The 19,295-nt window shown below is 44.8% G+C and overlaps 1 protein-coding gene across 7 annotated transcripts in view; it reads right to left on the bottom strand.

The window, feature by feature from the left end:
* LOC110504274 (mitogen-activated protein kinase kinase kinase kinase 5) overlaps positions 1–19,295 on the bottom strand; it is a 156,509-nt gene that overhangs the window by 114,463 nt on the left and 22,751 nt on the right. For all 7 annotated transcript variants that reach the window (XM_036962933.1, XM_036962932.1, XM_036962934.1 and 4 more), the window contains 4 exons: positions 8,709–8,799; positions 5,326–5,390; positions 4,850–4,905; positions 1,493–1,540 (listed from right to left, as the gene is read on the bottom strand). In XM_036962933.1, coding sequence (XP_036818828.1) covers positions 1,493–1,540; positions 4,850–4,905; positions 5,326–5,390; positions 8,709–8,799 — 260 coding nt within the window. Of the gene's footprint in view, positions 1–1,492; positions 1,541–4,849; positions 4,906–5,325; positions 5,391–8,708; positions 8,800–19,295 lie in introns of those variants that run through there.

Below are 19,295 nucleotides of genomic sequence, written 5' to 3'. Positions count from 1 at the left end.
CTCCGACAGCCCCGTCTGCATTTAGCCTCTCTGACAGCCCCGTCTGCATTTAGCCTCTCCGACAGCCCCGTCTGCATTTAGCCTCTCTGACAGCCCCGTCAGCATTTAGCCTCTCTGACAGCCCCGTCTGCATTTAGCCTCTCTGACAGCCCCGTCTGCATTTAGCCTCTCTGACAGCCCCGTCAGCATTTAGCCTCTCTGACAGCCCCGTCTGCATTTAGCCTCTCTGAGAGCCCCGTCAGCATTTAGCCTCTCTGACAGCCCCGCCTGCATTTAGCCTCTCTGACAGCCCCGTCTGCATTTAGCCTCTCCGACAGCCCCGTCTGCATTTAGCCTCTCCGACAGCCCCGTCTGCATTTAGCCTCTCCGACAGCCCCGTCTGCATTTAGCCTCTCTGACAGCCCCGTCAGCATTTAGCCTCTCTGAGAGCCCCGTCAGCATTTAGCCTCTCTGACAGCCCCGTCTGCATTTAGCCTCTCTGACAGCCCCGTCTGCATTTAGCCTCTCTGAGAGCCCCGTCAGCATTTAGCCTATGAATCATATAGATGAAGAACCATATATTTGCGGGAAAAAAAAGAAAGAAAATGGATAGACTTGAAATAATAAAAAATAGCAAGTACAACTGAAAAAAAAAGGTGTGATGACACGATCTTTCAATTAGGTTGTATACACCCCCCAAAAAACAAAACAAAAACACAACAGTTTCTTTGATGCAAGGGTGCATGCAGTGAGACGGTGTAAAAGGAGAGAGCGAGAGTGTGTGTATGGTACCATAGAGTACCACAGTATGAGTCACAATACCCATAAAACCTAGTGGTCAAACAAGGAAATGGTTGCAATTGTTTTTTTTTTCCACCATTCATTTTTTCCGTAGGGGTTTAGAAAGGCTTCATGAGGGTTTGTGTTTAGTGGAGGCTTACTCTCGTTTTGACAACCGTGTAAATCTCTCTAGGACAAGGTGACTTTTATCAATATATTCTCCTGTGTTTACCCTCCCCCCGAAAAATGAAATGCTAATTAGTTGCTAATGTGGCCATCATAAAGAACTACAAATGCCATGATGGTCTGGATGAGACTGCCGAATCGAGGCAACGGTAAGAATCTCTGGATTAACTATCTAATTGACACAATACCTGTTAGCAACGGTGTCACCTAGAGATGACGTTGTAGGAGCATGCCGGGATTTGTAGTTTTTCATGATGTCTACTTTGATGCTAATTAGCATTTTTTTTTTTTAAATCTAAGAATAAATGGAGATGAATATATTGATTAAAAAATCACCTTGTCCTAGAGAGATTTCCACAGCTGTTAAAACGTCACGCCAGAGTAAGCCGACACTAAACACAGCCCTTATTTATTTATTTTTTAAGTGTTTTTAAAGTCCCCTGTGGGGGAAAATGAATGGATGGAATAACGATTGGAACCATTTATTTCACTGTTTGAGTGCTAGGTTTTCTGGGTATTATGACACCTCCACATAGGGGCTTTATACCTTGATGTCACGGTGCATTTTTCCCTTGGAGTGTAGATATCCCAAACCCTGTGAACACAAAGACAGAGAGAGCTATGTTATCCCAAACCCTGTGAACACAAAGACAGAGAGAGCTATGTTTGTTATCCCAAACCTTGTGAACACAAAGACAGAGAGAGCTATGTTATCCCAAACCCTGTGAACACAAAGACGGAGAGAGCTATGTTATCCCAAACCCTGTGAACACAAAGACGGAGAGAGCTATGTTATCCCAAACCCTGTGAACACAAAGACAGAGAGAGCTATGTTATCCCAAACCCTGTGAACACAAAGACAGAGAGAGCTATGTTATCCCAAACCCTGTGAACACAAAGACAGAGAGAGCTATGTTACCCCAAACCCTGTGAACACAAAGACAGAGAGAGCTATGTTATCCCAAACCCTGTGAACACAAAGACAGAGAGAGCTATGTTATCCCAAACCCTGTGAACACAAAGACAGAGAGAGCTATGTTATCCCAAACCCTGTGAACACAAAGACAGAGAGAGCTATGTTAGAGACTTGGTTGAAATGGCAAACTCGGGAGTCAACCAGAAGTTTCCTGGTTTCATTGGACCCAGATTAAACCTAGGTCTGACCTGAACTGTGTTCGAATACTCATACTAACCGCACGAAGCGTACTATTGAGTATGTAGTATGCTAGTATGCATATTGGTCATAGTATGGATATAGTTAGTATGCCAAAAGTTCCCGGATGTCATACTACATTCGCCAAAATACTAAGTATACAAGCAGTGGACTCTATTTACGTGGTTTTAGGGCCCATAATGCAATTCTTCCGAAAATGGGCGTGGCTTCAGGCTTCATTTTCAGATTTGACGAAAATACGCAGCCAAAGTCCGACGAGAGCGGATACAAATTCGTTGCTGACAAATGTTAAGAAAATATTGAGCAACGTAATAAAGTAAACGACTTTTCAAATAAGTTAGGCTACACACGTTGTTTGCTGACAATTTGTTAGCTACGCTAGCCTTACAAACCGCATAGCATATCATTAGAGCAGTTGCTTGTATGCACCCGGTACGTTAGCTGGCTACTTAACTAACGTCAGCTGGATACTTAACTAACGTCAGCTGGCTACTTAACTAACGTCAGCTGGCTACTTAACTAACGTTAGCTGGCTAATTAACAAACGTTAGCTGGCTACTTAACTAACGTTAGCTGGCTACTTAACTAACGTTAGCTGGCTACTTAACTAACGTTAGCTGGCTACTTAACTAACGTTAGCTGGCTACTTAACTAACGTTAGCTGGCTACTTAACTAACGTTAGCTGGCTACTTAACTAACGTTAGCTGGCTACTTAACTAACGTCAGCTGGCTACTTAACTAACGTTAGCTGGCTACTTAACTAACGTCAGCTGGCTACTTAATGGCTACTTAACTAACGTCTGCTGTCTACTTAACTAACGTTAGCTGGCTACTTAACTAACGTTAGCTGGCTACTTAACTAACGTTAGCTGGCTACTTAACTAACGTTAGCTGGCTACTTAACTAACGTTAGCTGGCTACTTAACTAACGTTAGCTGGCTACTTAACAAACGTCAGCTGGCTACTTAACTAACGTTAGCTGGCTACTTAACAAACGTCAGCTGGCTACTTAACTAACGTTAGCTGGCTACTTAACTAACGTTAGCTGGCTACTTAACTAACGTCAGCTGCCTACTTAATGGCTACTTAACTAACGTCTGCTGTCTACTTAACTAACGTCAGCTGGCTACTTAACTAACGTCAGCTGGCTACTTAACTAACGTCAGCTGGCTACTTAACTAACGTCAGCTGGCTACTTAACTAACGTTAGTTGGCTACTTAACTAACGTCAGCTGGCTACTTAACTAACGTTAGTTGGCTACTTAACTAACGTCAGCTGGCTACTTAACAAACGTCAGCTGGCTACTTAACTAACGTTAGCTGGCTACTTAACTAACGTTAGCTGGCTACTTAACTAACGTCAGCTGGCTACTTAATGGCTACTTAACTAACGTCTGCTGTCTACTTAACTAACGTCAGCTGGCTACTTAACTAACGTCAGCTGGCTACTTAACTAACGTCAGCTGGCTACTTAACTAACGTCAGCTGGCTACTTAACTAACGTTAGTTGGCTACTTAACTAACGTCAGCTGGCTACTTAACTAACGTTAGTTGGCTACTTAACTAACGTCAGCTGGCTACTTAACTAACGTTAGTTGGCTACTTAACTAACGTCAGCTGGCTACTTAACTAACGTCAGCTGGCTACTTAACTAACTTTAGTTGGCTACTTAACTAACGTCAGCTGGCTACTTAACTAACGTCTGCTGTCTACTTAACTAACGTCAGCTGGCTACTTAACTAACGTCAGCTGGCTACTTAACTAACGTCAGCTGGCTACTTAACTAACGTCAGCTGGCTACTTAACTAACGTCAGCTGGCTACTTAACAAACGTCAGCTGGCTACTTAACTAATGTCAGCTGGCTACTTAACTAACGTCAGCTGGCTACTTAACTAACGTCAGCTGGCTACTTAACTAACGTCAGCTGGCTACTTAACTAACGTCAGCTGGCTACTTAACTAACGTCAGCTGGCTACTTAACTAACGTTAGTTGGCTACTTAACTAACGTTAGTTGGCTACTAACACAGTGACCGTACCAGTATATTAACTATCTGCTATTTAACTACCCAATGTGTATTGACTTGATCATTCATGTCATTCTTAGTTAGCTAAATGGTATAGTCGTTGTGCGTTCTCAGTATACATTGTTGATGAAGTCGTAAGATGTCTAGCTAGTAATTTGTTAGCTATGCTAACAAGCTAGCAAGAGGTTGCATAGCAACAGCATCAATTTCCGGTTAGACAGGAAGCACTAGTATGCTCAACTGAAAGGATACTTTTAGTTTACAGTATACTAAAATGAACTAATAGTATGTAGTATATACTCATTAAGTATGTAGTATACAGTATGTTAGTATGGGTATTCCAACACAGCTCTGAACTTTAAGGACATTAGTCCATTGTTGATATAATCCCAATTTTTGTTGCATGTCAGCAATCATGTTTTCAAGATATTAAATTTTGAAAATACAGAAATGTATCATACGATGCAAACTGCATCATACCAGCTGTATTTCTGTATACTGAAAGTTAATTATCTTGTTGTATGTATCAATCGTCTCGGAGTAGGATTGCTGATCTAGGATCAGGGCCTGCCTATGCATGTAACCTCATTCACTGTGACGTGAAAGGCACAACTCTGATCCTAAAAATCAGTACTCCTGCTCTGAGACTGCCCCAGGAGTAGGCGGAATCTGTGTCAAGGAAACTGTACCTAAGTGTAATTACCTGTATGGTCTCTCTGCAGACGTAGGCTATCTGCAGCTCTGATAGGGGACCCGTCACTGACAAATTAAAAACAGACAAACATGATGGTTATGCCGTCCTAAAGGCCATTTGTATAGTTTAATATATATATAATGAGGGTCAGATAGGATTATGTCTGTAATCTGTAATCTATGCAAAACAGTGTGATCATACCATACGGGGAGAGATGAAACATTTAAATAAGAAATAAATAAACCATCATTTATAAGTAATAAATCAGCCGATAATTTGACGGTATAACTGTGATGATATGCGAGAGAGAAGCGACGGAGACAGAGAGAGAGGAGACGGAGAGAGAGGAGACAGAGAGAGAGGAGACAGAGAGAGAGGAGACAGAGAGAGAGGAGACAGAGAGGAGACAGAGAGAGAGGAGACAGAGAGAGAGGAGACAGAGAGAGAGGAGACAGAGGAGACAGAGGAGACAAGTAACAACACACCATGATATATGTCCTGTAGAGATCCTCCCCCACAGTACTCCATACAGATCCACAGCTTGTCACGGCTGATCCAGGGAGGGAGATGAGACAGTTAGGGGCACAGGGGACAGTTAGGAGCACAGGGGACAGTTAGGAGCACAGGGGACAGTTAGGAGCACAGGGGACAGTTAGGAGCACAGGGGACAGTTAGGAGCACAGGGGACAGTTAGGAGCACAGGGGACAGTTAGGCGCAACAAGGGACAGTTAGGCGCAACAAGGGACAGTTAGGCGCAACAGGGGACAGTTAGGAGCACAGGGGACAGTTAGGCGCAGTAAAACAGACTAGGGGTGTATTCATTTGTGCAAAATGTGTTGCAATGAAAACTAGCGTGTCTTATTTGACAGGTTCAGGTAGGTCCTTCTTCATTTCAGTCTGTTTGCCTCTGTTTGGTTCCTAGGGAATAACCCCAGAGTTTACAATATACACAGCTAAATAGTTGGCAGAACATGAATGGCAGAAGAACACAGAAGACCAAGAACAATAGTATTCATATTATTAAAAAATAAAAAATAAAATAAACATTCTCCCCAAATTCTGTTTTCTCCGTTTAGTTTTTCCAGGTTTTCGCTCTCAAAATCACAGTTTTTTTAAAACAAAAACAAAATTGAATGTTCCAAGTCCACAACAACGTTTAAAAAACACATCAGGAGACCACCCTTGAGGTTTGGGGAAAAATCATTTTTTATTTATTTTTTGGGTGTATTCAACTGCACACCAGCCAGAGACCGTTGTCTGGTTAAAGGATGTTTCTGTAGCGTTCATGTGATTGCAGAGTTTGCAAAACAAAATGGCCACCGGATTGATGCAACAAAAAAAAATCATGATATCATTCCGCCAGGTAGGCAAAGGCTATTTTGCAGTTAACATTTCCTTGAGAAGGTTTAGGGCAACTTTTTTCATAAGACTGATTTCATTACATTAGCATCATGGCTAACAGCTACACAAAGCGGTAGACAAACACACAGACAGACATTCCTGTGATGTTGCCTCTTCAGAAAGTTGAAGGAAAAGACGAACAGCTGATGCATTTTGTTCATGTCTTATGATAATCTTGGACATATTTATGCATTTTATAATTAATTCAATACATTTTTTTTTATATTGTTGAATTCCATTTTAATGTCTGTATTTCTTAATTCCGTCTGCGTTCTCAGCAACGTGAATTTTATAGGGCCCCACATCAGATTTTTCCTGATGATGCCAACTATGAGAAATAGATAACTGGCAGGTAAATAGCTGCCAGGGAAACATTGCTGCTAGAGCGATTCAATCCAACAAGTCATCCCAAAGATATTTGTCAGATGCGATGTAGGACGGAGAAGTACGGATGTCGATTAAGGCACCTCTCTGATTCAGAGGGGTTGGGTTAAATGTGAAAGACACATTTCAGTTGAAGACATTCAGTTGTACAACTGACTAGGTATCCCACCTTTCCCCTTTCCTTTCACAGTAAACCTCTCAGATCTGACTGTACTGAAGGCTACATTATTAAAGAGTAGTACAGTAAACCTCTCAGATCTGACTGTACTGAAGAGTACATTATTAAAGTACAGTAAACCTCTCAGATCTGACTGTACTGAAGACTACATTATTAAAGAGTAGTACAGTAAATCTCTCAGATCTGACTGTACTGAAGACTACATTATTAAAGTACAGTAAACCTCTCAGATCTGACTGTACTGAAGACTACATTATTAAAGAGTAGCACGGTAAACCTCTCAGATCTGACTGTACTGAAGACTACATTATTAAAGAGTAGCACAGTAAACCTCTCAGATCTGACTGTACTGAAGAGTACATTATTAAAGTACAGTAAACCTCTCAGATCTGACTGTACTGAAGACTACATTATTAAAGAGTAGCACGGTAAACCTCTCAGATCTGACTGTACTGAAGACTACATTATTAAAGAGTAGCACAGTAAACCTCTCAGATCTGACTGTACTGAAGACTACATTATTAAAGAGTAGCACGGTAAACCTTTTCTTATAGCTTACCTTTACATTCTAAAAATACATCTAGTCTGGAAATATCAAGTATCAATTCCTCAAGTCAGCTTCAGAGTATCACTTCCTCAAGTCACTCAGCCACAGACTGCTGCAATGGTATATATAGTGTTGGCTTGCTCCTTACCAGAGGTAGCTCTGGTCCCTAGGGGTCAAACATAGTGCACTACACAGGGAATGGTGCCGTTTGTAACATATCCCTGGTATTGGAGTGTGGTCTAGGCTCTTACCAGAGGTATCTCTGGGCCCCTGGTATTGGAGTGTGGTCTAGGCTCTTACCAGAGGTATCTCTGGGCCCCTGGTATTGGAGTGTGGTCTAGGCTCTTACCAGAGGTATCTCTGGGCCCCTGGTATTGGAGTGTGGTCTAGGCTCTTACCAGAGGTAGCTCTGGGCCCCTGGTATTGGAGTGTGGTCTAGGCTCTTACCAGAGGTAGCTCTGGGGCCCTGTTATTGGAGTGTGGTCTAGGCTCTTACCAGAGGTATCTCTGGGCCCCTGGTATTGGAGTGTGGTCTAGGCTCTTACCAGAGGTATCTCTGGGCCCCTGGTATTGGAGTGTGGTCTAGGCTCTTACCAGAGGTAGCTCTGGGCCCCTGGTATTGGAGTGTGGTCTAGGTTCTTACCAGAGGTAGCTCTGGGCCCCTGGTATTGGAGTGTGGTCTAGGCTCTTACCAGAGGTAGCTCTGGGGCCCTGTTATTGGAGTGTGGTCTAGGTTCTTACCAGAGGTAGCTCTGGGCCCCTGGTATTGAGTGGGGTCTTGGCTTTACCACAGGTAGCTCTGGGCCCCTGGTATTGGAGTGTGGTCTAGGCTCTTACCAGAGGTAGCTCTGGGCCCCTGGTATTGGAGTGTGGTCTAGGCTCTTACCAGAGGTAGCTCTGGGGCCCTGTTATTGGAGTGTGGTCTAGGCTCTTACCAGAGGTATCTCTGGGCCCCTGGTATTGGAGTGTGGTCTAGGCTCTTACCAGAGGTATCTCTGGGCCCCTGGTATTGGAGTGTGGTCTAGGCTCTTACCAGAGGTAGCTCTGGGCCCCTGGTATTGGAGTGTGGTCTAGGTTCTTACCAGAGGTAGCTCTGGGCCCCTGGTATTGGAGTGTGGTCTAGGCTCTTACCAGAGGTAGCTCTGGGGCCCTGTTATTGGAGTGTGGTCTAGGTTCTTACCAGAGGTAGCTCTGGGCCCCTGGTATTGAGTGGGGTCTTGGCTTTACCACAGGTAGCTCTGGGCCCCTGTTATTGAGGGTGGTCTTACCAGAGGTAGCTCTGGGCCCCTGGTATTGAGGGTGGTCTTACCAGAGGTAGCTCTGGGCTCCTGGTATTGAGTGTGGTCTTGGCTCTTACCAGAGGTAGCTCCCGAAGTAGGCCACTATGTTGTGGTGCATGCATTCCTTCACCATGAAGATCTCCTGCTGGATGATGGAGAAGTCATCCCCTGGAAGCAGAGAATGAGAGAAACTCAGACGCAGACACACACACACACGAGAGAGGGAGACACGCAACACACACACGAGAGAGAGAGAGAGACACGCAACACACACGAGAGAGAGAGAGAGAGAGAGAGAGACAGAGAGGGAGACACACAACACACACATGAGAGAGGGAGAGAGAGAGAGAGAAAGAGAGACAGACAGAGAGAGGGAGAGAGAGAGAGAGAGACAGACAGAGAGAGGGAGAGAGAGAGAGTTAGAGACACACATTCTCCTTTGACTGATGGCATTCTACATAAACCACCTCTCCATATTAATATGAATGAATGGAGGAAAAGTTCAAGCACGTTGGACAGAATGAATCACTGAATCTTTCCCCGTCCGTTGCCAGACCACAGAATATTTTACTCCATTTCAATGTGCCTGGATGGATAAAATACTTCCACAGTGAGGCATAAACACTGCATTGTGCATATAGACAAAACTAACAAAATGGTGTCCTATAAACGTATGTATGTAGCTACTAATGAATAGAGCACTACTACTGCTGTTAACATCACCACCACTACTACTACCACCACCACTACCAATACCAATACTACTACCACCACCACCACTACCAATACCACTACTACTACTACCACCACCACCACCAATACCACTACTACCACCACCACCACCACTACTACTACCACCAATACCACTACTACTACTACTACCACCAATACCACTACTACCACCAATACCACCACCACTACTACTACCACCAATACCACCACCACCACTAATACTACCACCAATACCACCACCACTACTACTACTACTACCACCAATACTACTACCACCACCACTAATACCAATACCACTACTACCACCAATACTACTACTACCACCACTAATACCAATACCACTACTACCACCAATACCACCACCACTACCACCACTACTACTACTACTACCACTACCACCAATACCACCACCACTACCAATACCACTACTACCACCACTACTACTACTGCTACCACTACCACCAATACCACCACTATTACCACTACTACCACTACCACTACTACTACTACCACCAATACTACTACTACCACCACTACTACTACCACCACTACTACTACTACCACCACTACTACCACCACTACTACTACTACCACCACCACTACTACTACCACTACTACTACTACCACCACTACTACTACTACCACCACTACTACTACCACCACTACTACTACCACCACTACTACTACTACCACCACTACTACTACCACCACTACTACTACCACCACCACTACTACTACTACCACCACTACTACTACTACCACCACTACTACTACCACTACTACTACTACCACCACTACTACTACTACCACCACTACTACTACTACCACCACTACTACTACTACCACCACTACTACTACCACTACTACTACTACCACCACTACTACTACAACCACTACTACTACCACCACTACCACCACTACTACTACCACCACTACTACTACCACCAATACTACTACTACTACTACTACTACTACCACCACCACTACTACTACCACCAATACTACTACTACCACTACTACTACTACCACCACTACAACTACTACCACCACTACTACTAATACCACTACTAATACTACCACCACTACTACTACTACCACCACTACTACTACCACCAATACCACCACCACCACTACTACTACTACTACTACTACTACTACTACCACCACTACTACTACCACCAATACCAATACCACCACTACTACTACCACCAATACCAATACCACCACTACTACTACCACCAATACCAATACCACTACTACTACTACCACCAATACTACTACCACCAATACCAATACCACTACTACTACTACCACCACTACTAATACCACCACTACTAATACCACCACTACTACTACCACCAATACCAATACTACTACTACCACCAATACTACTACCACAAATACCAATACCACTACTACTACTACCACCACTACTACTACCACCAATACTACTACCACCAATACCAATACCACTACTACTACTACCACCACCAATACTACTACCACCAATACTACTACCACCAATACTACTACCACCAATACTACTACCACCAATACTACTACCACCAATACCACTACCACCAATACTACTACCACCACTACCACCACTACTACTACTACCACCAATACCACCACCTCTACCAATACCACTACTACCACCAATACCACTACTACTACCACCAATACTACTACTACTACTACTACTACTACTACTACTACTACTACTACTACTACTACTACTACTACTACCACCAATACCACTACTACCACCAATACTACTACTACTACCACTACTACTACCACCAATACCAATACCACCACCACTACTACTACCACTACTACCACCACTACTACTAACACCAATACCAATACCACCACCACTACTACTACCACCAATACCACTACCAATACCAATACCACTACTACCACCACTACCACCACCAATACCACCACCACTACTACTACTACTACCACCACTACTACTACCACCACCTACACTACTACTACCACCAATACCACCACCACTACTACTACCACCAATACCACCAATACCACTACTACCACCAATACCAGCACCACCAATACCACCACCACTACTTCTACCACCAATACCACCACCACTACCAATACCACTACTACCACCAATACCACTACTACCACCAATACCACCACCACTACTACTACCACCAATACCACTACCAATACCACCACTACCACCAATACCACTACTACCACCACCACTACTACTACCACCAATACCACTACCAATACCACTACTACCACCAATACCACCACCACCACCAATACCACCACCAATACCACCACCACCACTACTACTACTACTACTACTACTACTACTACTACTACTACTACTACTACTACTACTACTACTACTACTACCACCAATACTACTACCAGTACTACTACCAATACCACTACTACCACCAATACTACTACTACCACCAATACTACTACCAATACCACTACCAATACCACTACTACCACCAATACTACTACTACCACCAATACTACTACTACCACCACTACTACTACCACCAATACTACTACTACCACCACTACTACTACCACCACCACCACTACTACTACTACCACTACTACCACTACCACCACCAATACCACTACTACCACCAATACCACCACCACTACTACTACCACCACCACTACCAATACTACCACCAATACCACCACCACTACCAATACCACTACTACCATCACCACCACCACCACTACCAATACCACTACTACCACCAATACCACCACCACTACTACTACCACCAATACCACTACTACCGCCACTACTACTACAACCACCACCACCACTACCAATACTACCACCACCACTAATACTACCACCAATACCACTACTACCGCCACTACTACTACAACCACCACCACCACTACCAATACTACCACCACCACCAATACTACCACCAATACCACTACTACTACCAATACCACTAATAATAATACTACCACCACCACCACTAATACTACCACCAATACCACTACTAATACTACCGCCACCACTACTAATACTACCGCCACCACTACTAATACTACCACCAATACCACTGCTACCACTAACAATACTACTACTAATACCACCACTACTAATACTACCACCACCACCACTACTAATACTACCACTACTACCGCCACCACTACTAATAATACTACCACCACTACTAATACTACCACCAATACCACCACTACTACTACTACTGCCACCACTACCAATACTACCACCACGACTAATACTACCACCACCACTACTACCACCACCACCACTACTACCACCACTAATACTACCACCACCACCACCACCACTACTACCATGACTAATACTACCACCACCACTACTACACACTATAATACTACTACTATTGCCGCCACCACTACCAATACTACTAATACTACCACAACTACTACCACCACTACTACTAATACTACCACCACCATATTCACAACACTGGTAAAGGAGGAGGGCCCGTACTCACAACACTGGTAAAGGAGGTGGGCCCGTATTCACAACACTGGTAAAGGAGGTGGGCCCGTACTCACAACACTGGTAAAGGAGGTGGGCTCGTATTCACAACACTGGTAAAGAGGTGGGCCCGTACTCATAACACTGGTAAAGGAGGTGGGCCCGTACTCACAACACTGGTAAAGGAGGAGGGCCCGTATTCACAACACTGGTAAAGGAGGTGGTCCCGTATTCACAACACTGGTAAAGGAGGAGGGCCCGTATTGACAACACTGGTAAAGGAGGTGGGCCCGTATTCACAACACTGGTAAAGGAGGTGGGCCCGTACTCACAACACTGGTAAAGGAGGAGGGCCCGTATTCACAACACTGGTAAAGGAGGTGGGCCCGTATTCACAACACTGGTAAAGGAGGAGGGCCCGTATTCACAACACTGGTAAAGGAGGTGGGCCCGTATTCACAACACAGGTAAAGAGGTGGGCTCGTATTCACAACACAGGTAAAGAGTGTCGGGGAGAGAAACACTGTTCAACTGACAACCGAAATAAGCCTGCAGGCGGCCGGCCCGCCACAAGGAGTCGCTAGAGCGCGATAGGCCAAGTAAAGCCCCCCCCCCCACCGGCCAAACTCTCCCCTAACCCGGACGACGCTGGGCCAATTGTGCGAAGCCCTATACGACTCCCGCTCAGGGCTGGTTGTGACACAGCCTGGGATCGAACCCAGGTCTGTAGTGCCTTAGACTTCTGCACCACTCAGGAGGCCCAAGTTCCTGCAATTCTCTGCAAATTGCCATGTCTAACGCTGTGTTATTTTGATCAAACATAACACAATCTATCATGCTAAATTAAATTCTCCCTTACTGTCTAGCTTTGGTGATCATTAATTCTCAAAGAATATATATAAAATAATATACACTGGTCAAAAAAATAAAGGGAACACTTAAACAACACAATGTAACTCCAAGTCAATCACACTTCCTAAGTGGACAATCACCCCCCCCCCCCCCCCCCCCCCCCCCCCCCCCAAGAAACCCCCTTAAACGCCCCACCGAAGCATTACAACGTTAGGCATAAAAACGCCCTGACGATGATCTGCAAAGGGCAGAACTGATCCTAGCTTAGTACTCCTACTCTTTATGGATACGGCCCTGATGTTTGGGGTCGTTTTCAATATAAAAGGAGAGACACAGAGAGACAGAGAGAGAGAGACAGAGAGACAGAGACACAGACACATAGACAGAGACACACAGAGAGAGAGAGAGAGAGAGAGAGAGACTGACAGAGACACACAGAGAGAGAGAGAGACTGACAGACACAGAGACACAGAGAGAGAGAGAGAGAGAGAGAGAGAGAGAGAGAGAGAGAGAGACACAGAGAGAGAGAGACAGAGAGAGAGAGAGACACAGAGAGACAGACAGAGAGAGAGAGCCAGCAGTCCAGCCTACGGAGGCGAGGACAGGACATCCTCCTCTGGGCTCCAAGACAGACATGCAGACAGGGATTTGCCTGTAGCAAGAGGCTGTGACCCAAAACGGCATCCTAATCCCTACCTGGCCTGGGACCAGAGCCCTGGTCAAAAAGTAGTGCACTATAAAGGGAATAGGGTGCCTCTTGAGGGCAGACCTGAGGACTGTCTGTAGCAACAGACATGGCTACACAGAGCCAAATCGAACCAACCACTGCTACTTCTCATATAGCCCACAGACCAGAGCACAAGACCACAGCAAAAAGAAGAAGGCAGGTGGCACTGGCCTGGTGACATAACCAACCACAAGCAATATTAGTGTTCCTTAGCATCAATAATACAAAACCATTTAAATTAAAAAGTATCGTTCACAGAGCTGTGAGAGAAATGTAAAGCTGTGTGTGGCGTTGCACCATCAGAATTAGCTGGCTAGGGAAACAAACAAGTTTTAAAATAGCTCTCGCTCTCTCTGACAATCACTTGGCTTGGCGAAGCTCAATTTAACTCCAGCTTTAAATCCTTTCAGCAGTCCTGTACTTCTCCAGTCTCTCTGCTGTTCGGCAGACCAGTCTCTTCCTCCTGTACTTCTCTAGTCTCTCTGCTGCTAGACAGACCAGTCTCTTCCTCCTGTACTCCTCTAGTCTCTGCTGCTAGACATACCAGTCTCTTCCTCCTGTACTTCTCTAGTCTCTCTGCTGCTAGACAGACCAGTCTCTTCCTCCTGTACTCCTCTAGTCTCTGCTGCTAGACAGACCAGTCTCTTCCTCCTGTACTTCTCTAGTCTCTTCCTCCTGTACTTCTATAGTCTCTGCTGCTAGACAGACCAGTCTCTTCCTCCTGTACTTCTCTAGTCTCTCTGCTGCTGCTAGACAGACCAGTCTCTTCCTCCTGTACTTCTCTGGTCTCTCTGCTACCAGACAGACCAGTCTCTTTCCTCCGGTACTTCCCTAGTCTCTCTGCTACCAGACAGACCAGTCTCTTTTTTTTTTTCTCTCCCAGATCTGTTGTCTTCTTCTATAGCCTGGTCCCAGACCTGTTGTCTCCTTCTATAGCCTGGTCTCAGATCTGTTGTCTCATTCTATAGCCTGGTCTCAGATCTGTTGTCTCATTCTATAGCCTGGTCTCAGATCTGTTGTCTCATTCTATAGCCTGGTCTCAGATCTGTTGTCTCCTCCTATAGCCTGGTCCCAGATCTGTTGTCTCATTCTATAGCCTGGTCACAGATCTGTTGTCTCATTCTATAGCCTGGTCCCAGATCTGTTGTCTCATTCTATAGCCTGGTCCCAGATCTGTTGTCTCATTCTATAGCCTGGTCTCAGACCTGTTGTCTCATTCTATAGCCTGGTCTCAGATCTGTTGTCTCCTCCTATAGCCTGGTCTCAGATCTGTTGTCTCCTCCTATAGCCTGGTCCCAGATCTGTTGTCTCCTTCTATAGCCTGGTCTCAGATCTGTTGTCTCCTCCTATAGCCTGGTCTCAGATCTGTTGTCTCCTCCTATAGCCTGGTCTCAGATCTGTTGTCTCATTCTATAGCTTGGTCCTAGATCTGTTGTCTCCTACTATAGCCTGGTCCCAGATCTGTTGTCTCCTCCTATAGCCTGGTCTCAGATCTGTTGTCTCCTCCTATAGCCTGGTCTCAGATCTGTTGTCTCCTCCTATAGCCTGGTCTCAGATCTGTTGTCTCATTCTATAGCTTGGTCCTAGAGCTGTTGTCTCCTACTATAGCCTGGTCCCAGATCTGTTGTCTCCTCCTATAGCCTGGTCTCAGATTTGTTGTCTCCTCCTATAGCCTGGTCCCAGATCTGTTGTCTCCTCCTATAGCCTGGTCCTAGATCTGTTGTCTCCTCCTATAGCCTGGTCTCAGACCTGTTGTCTCCTCCTATAGCCTGGTCTCAGACCTGTTGTCTCCTCCTATAGCCTGGTCTCAGATCTGTTATCTCCTCTTATAGTCTGGTCTCAGACCTGTTGTCTCATTCTATAGCTTGGTCCTAGATCTGTTGTCTCCTACTATAGCCTGGTCCCAGATCTGTTGTCTCCTCCTATAGCCTGGTCTCAGATCTGTTGTCTCCTCCTATAGCCTGGTCCCAGATCTGTTGTCTCCTTCTATAGCCTGGTCTCAGATCTGTTGTCTCATTCTATAGCCTGGTCCCAGATCTGTCATCTCATTCTATAACCTGGTCCCAGATCTGTTTGTGCTCTTGCCTACTCCATTGCTGTCCCTATCAAGCCAAAATGTAGCATGATAATGGAGTGGCAAGGAGTTGGAACAATGGCACAAACAGACTGGCACGGAGGCTAGAAAACAGTCACTTCTCTACACACAGAGGGAACTGCTAGAATTAGTCTACTACAGGAGCAGCTAAAGAAAGCACGACGGAGGAAGCACCCGATGTGGCAGTGAGAGTCGGATGTCAATTACGAGAGTCTTCCTGATTGGCCAGAAAGGGGCCTAGCTAACAGCCCATTCTTTCCTCTTGACAACCAGACTGACTGACTGTATATGTATTACTCCTACAGTGCAGAGATGAGCTGTTGACCTCTCTGCCATCTTAAGAGATGAGCTGTTGACCTCTCTGCCATCTTAAGAGATGAGCTGTTGACCTCTCTGCCATCTTAAGAGATGAGCTGTTGACCTCTCTGCCATCTTAAGAGATGAGCTGTTGACCTCTCTGCCATCTTAAGAGATGAGCTGTTGACCTCTCTGCCATCTTAAGAGATGAGCTGTTGACCTCTCTGCCATCTTAAGAGATGAGCTGTTGACCTCTCTGCCATCTTAAGAGATGAGCTGTTGACCTCTCTGCCATCTTAAGAGATGAGCTGTTGACCTCTCTGCCATCTTAAGAGATGAGCTGTTGACCTCTCTGCCATCTTAAGAGATGAGCTGTTGACCTCTCTGCCATCTTAAGAGATGAGCTGTTGACCTCTCTGCCATCTTAAGAGATGAGCTGTTGACCTCTCTGCCATCTTCAGAGATGAGCTGTTGACCTCTCTGCCATCTTAAGAGATGAGCTGTTGACCTCTCTGCCATCTTAAGAGATGAGCTGTTGACCTCTCTGCCATCTTAAGAGATGAGCTGTTGACCTCTCTGCCATCTTAAGAGATGAGCTGTTGACCTCTCTGCCATCTTCAGAGATGAGCTGTTGACCTCTCTGCCATCTTAAGAGATGAGCTGTTGACCTCTCTGCCATCTTAAGAGATGAGCTGTTGACCTCTCTGCCATCTTAAGAGATGAGCCGTTAACCTCTCTGCCATCTTAAGAGATGAGCTGTTGACCTCTCTGCCATCTTAAGAGATGCAGCAAATAACATCACAGGGAAGCAGAAACATTCAAATGTAAAAATATTTATATATATTTTAAGAGGACAATTTTCAGCATGTATTATTGAGATGCGCAGAAAAACATAACAAGGACTGAGACCCAAATGCTACTTCTATGGACTCTGGTCAAAAGTAGTGCACTATATAGGGACTAGGGTGCCATAGGGCTCTGGTCAAAAGTAGTGCACTATATAGGGACTAGGGTGCCATAGGGCTCTGGTCAAAAGTAGTGCACTATATAGGGAGACTCGGACACAGACGTGGTGAGAATTGTTTACGTTAAAAAGTAAATTAAAAGAACAAATTCTTATTTACAGTGACGGTCTATCAAGAGGCAAAAGGACTCCTGCGCAGACGGGGACTGGGATTAAAAATACAAAATGTAGGACAGAAGAGAGACGCCACCCGGTGGATAGGGTGCCATTTGGGACACATGTAGAGAGGACCAGCTCACGGACCACAGGTCTTTTTAGAGTTGTTGTTGTCGTTGTTGTTCATACATCACAGTTCCCATGTAGTAGAAAAGGTGTAATAGGATAAACTTTTTTATTTTTTAATGACCATTCAAATCAAATTAAACTTTATTGATCACCTGCACATATTTAGCAGATGTTATTGCGGGTGTCGCAAAATGCTTGTGTTCCTAGCTCCAACAGCAGAGTAATACCCAACAACACATAACAATACATGCAAATCTAAGAAAAAAAGACAAAATGGAATTAAGAAATATAAATATTAGGACGAGCAATGTCTAATATACAACTGAACGCAACAATTTGAAAGATTTTTGGGGTTACAATTGACAAGGAAATCAGTCAATTTAATTAATCAATTTATCTGTGAAGACCGCACTTCTCCAGCCAGGTGCCATCAGAGGTGAGCATTTAACCACTGAAGTCAGTTACGAAGCCGAACTGCAGTCAGGTCAAGACCCTGGTGAGGACGACGAGCACGCAGATGAGCTTCCCTGAGACGGTTTCTGACAGGTTGTGCAGAAATCCTTTGGTTGTGCAAACCCACTGTTTCATCATCAACAAACCCGGCAGGTGAAGAAGCCGGATGTGGTTCCTGGGCTGGCAGAGTTACACGTGGTCTGCAGTTGCGAGGCCGGTTGGAGGTACTGCCAAATTCTCTAAAACGACGTCGGAGGTGTCTTAAGGTAGAGAAATGAACATTCAACTCAGTCAGAATACCAATTGCAGGCTCACGCAAAACTTGAGACATCTGTGGCATTGTGTTGTGTTGACAAAACTACACAGCTTTGAGTGGCCTTTTATTTTTTTTCCCCCAGCACAAGGTGCACCTGTGTAATGATCATAAGGTTTAATCAGCGTCTTGATAATCCATCCACCTGACAGCTGTGGCATATCTTGGCAAAGGAGAAATGCTCCCTACCAGGGATGTAAACACATTTTTTGCTAAATATTTGAGAGAAGTAAGCTTTTTGTGCATATGAAAATCTCTGGGATATTTTATTTCAGCTCATGAAACATGTGACCAACACTTTGTCGCGTTTATATTTTAGTTCAGTGTAAATATATATGGTTATGATGGGATGTATAGACATTATGGAGAGAATATACAGTAAATAGTGCATTCAGAAAGTATTCAGACCCCTGGACTTTTTCCACATTTTGTTAAGTTACA

This window comes from Oncorhynchus mykiss, chromosome 25 (genome assembly GCF_013265735.2).
Source record: "Oncorhynchus mykiss isolate Arlee chromosome 25, USDA_OmykA_1.1, whole genome shotgun sequence".
Classification (NCBI taxonomy): domain Eukaryota; kingdom Metazoa; phylum Chordata; class Actinopteri; order Salmoniformes; family Salmonidae; genus Oncorhynchus; species Oncorhynchus mykiss.
Note: the sequence above shows the minus strand (reverse complement) of the source record. Positions and strands in the feature narration are given on the sequence as shown.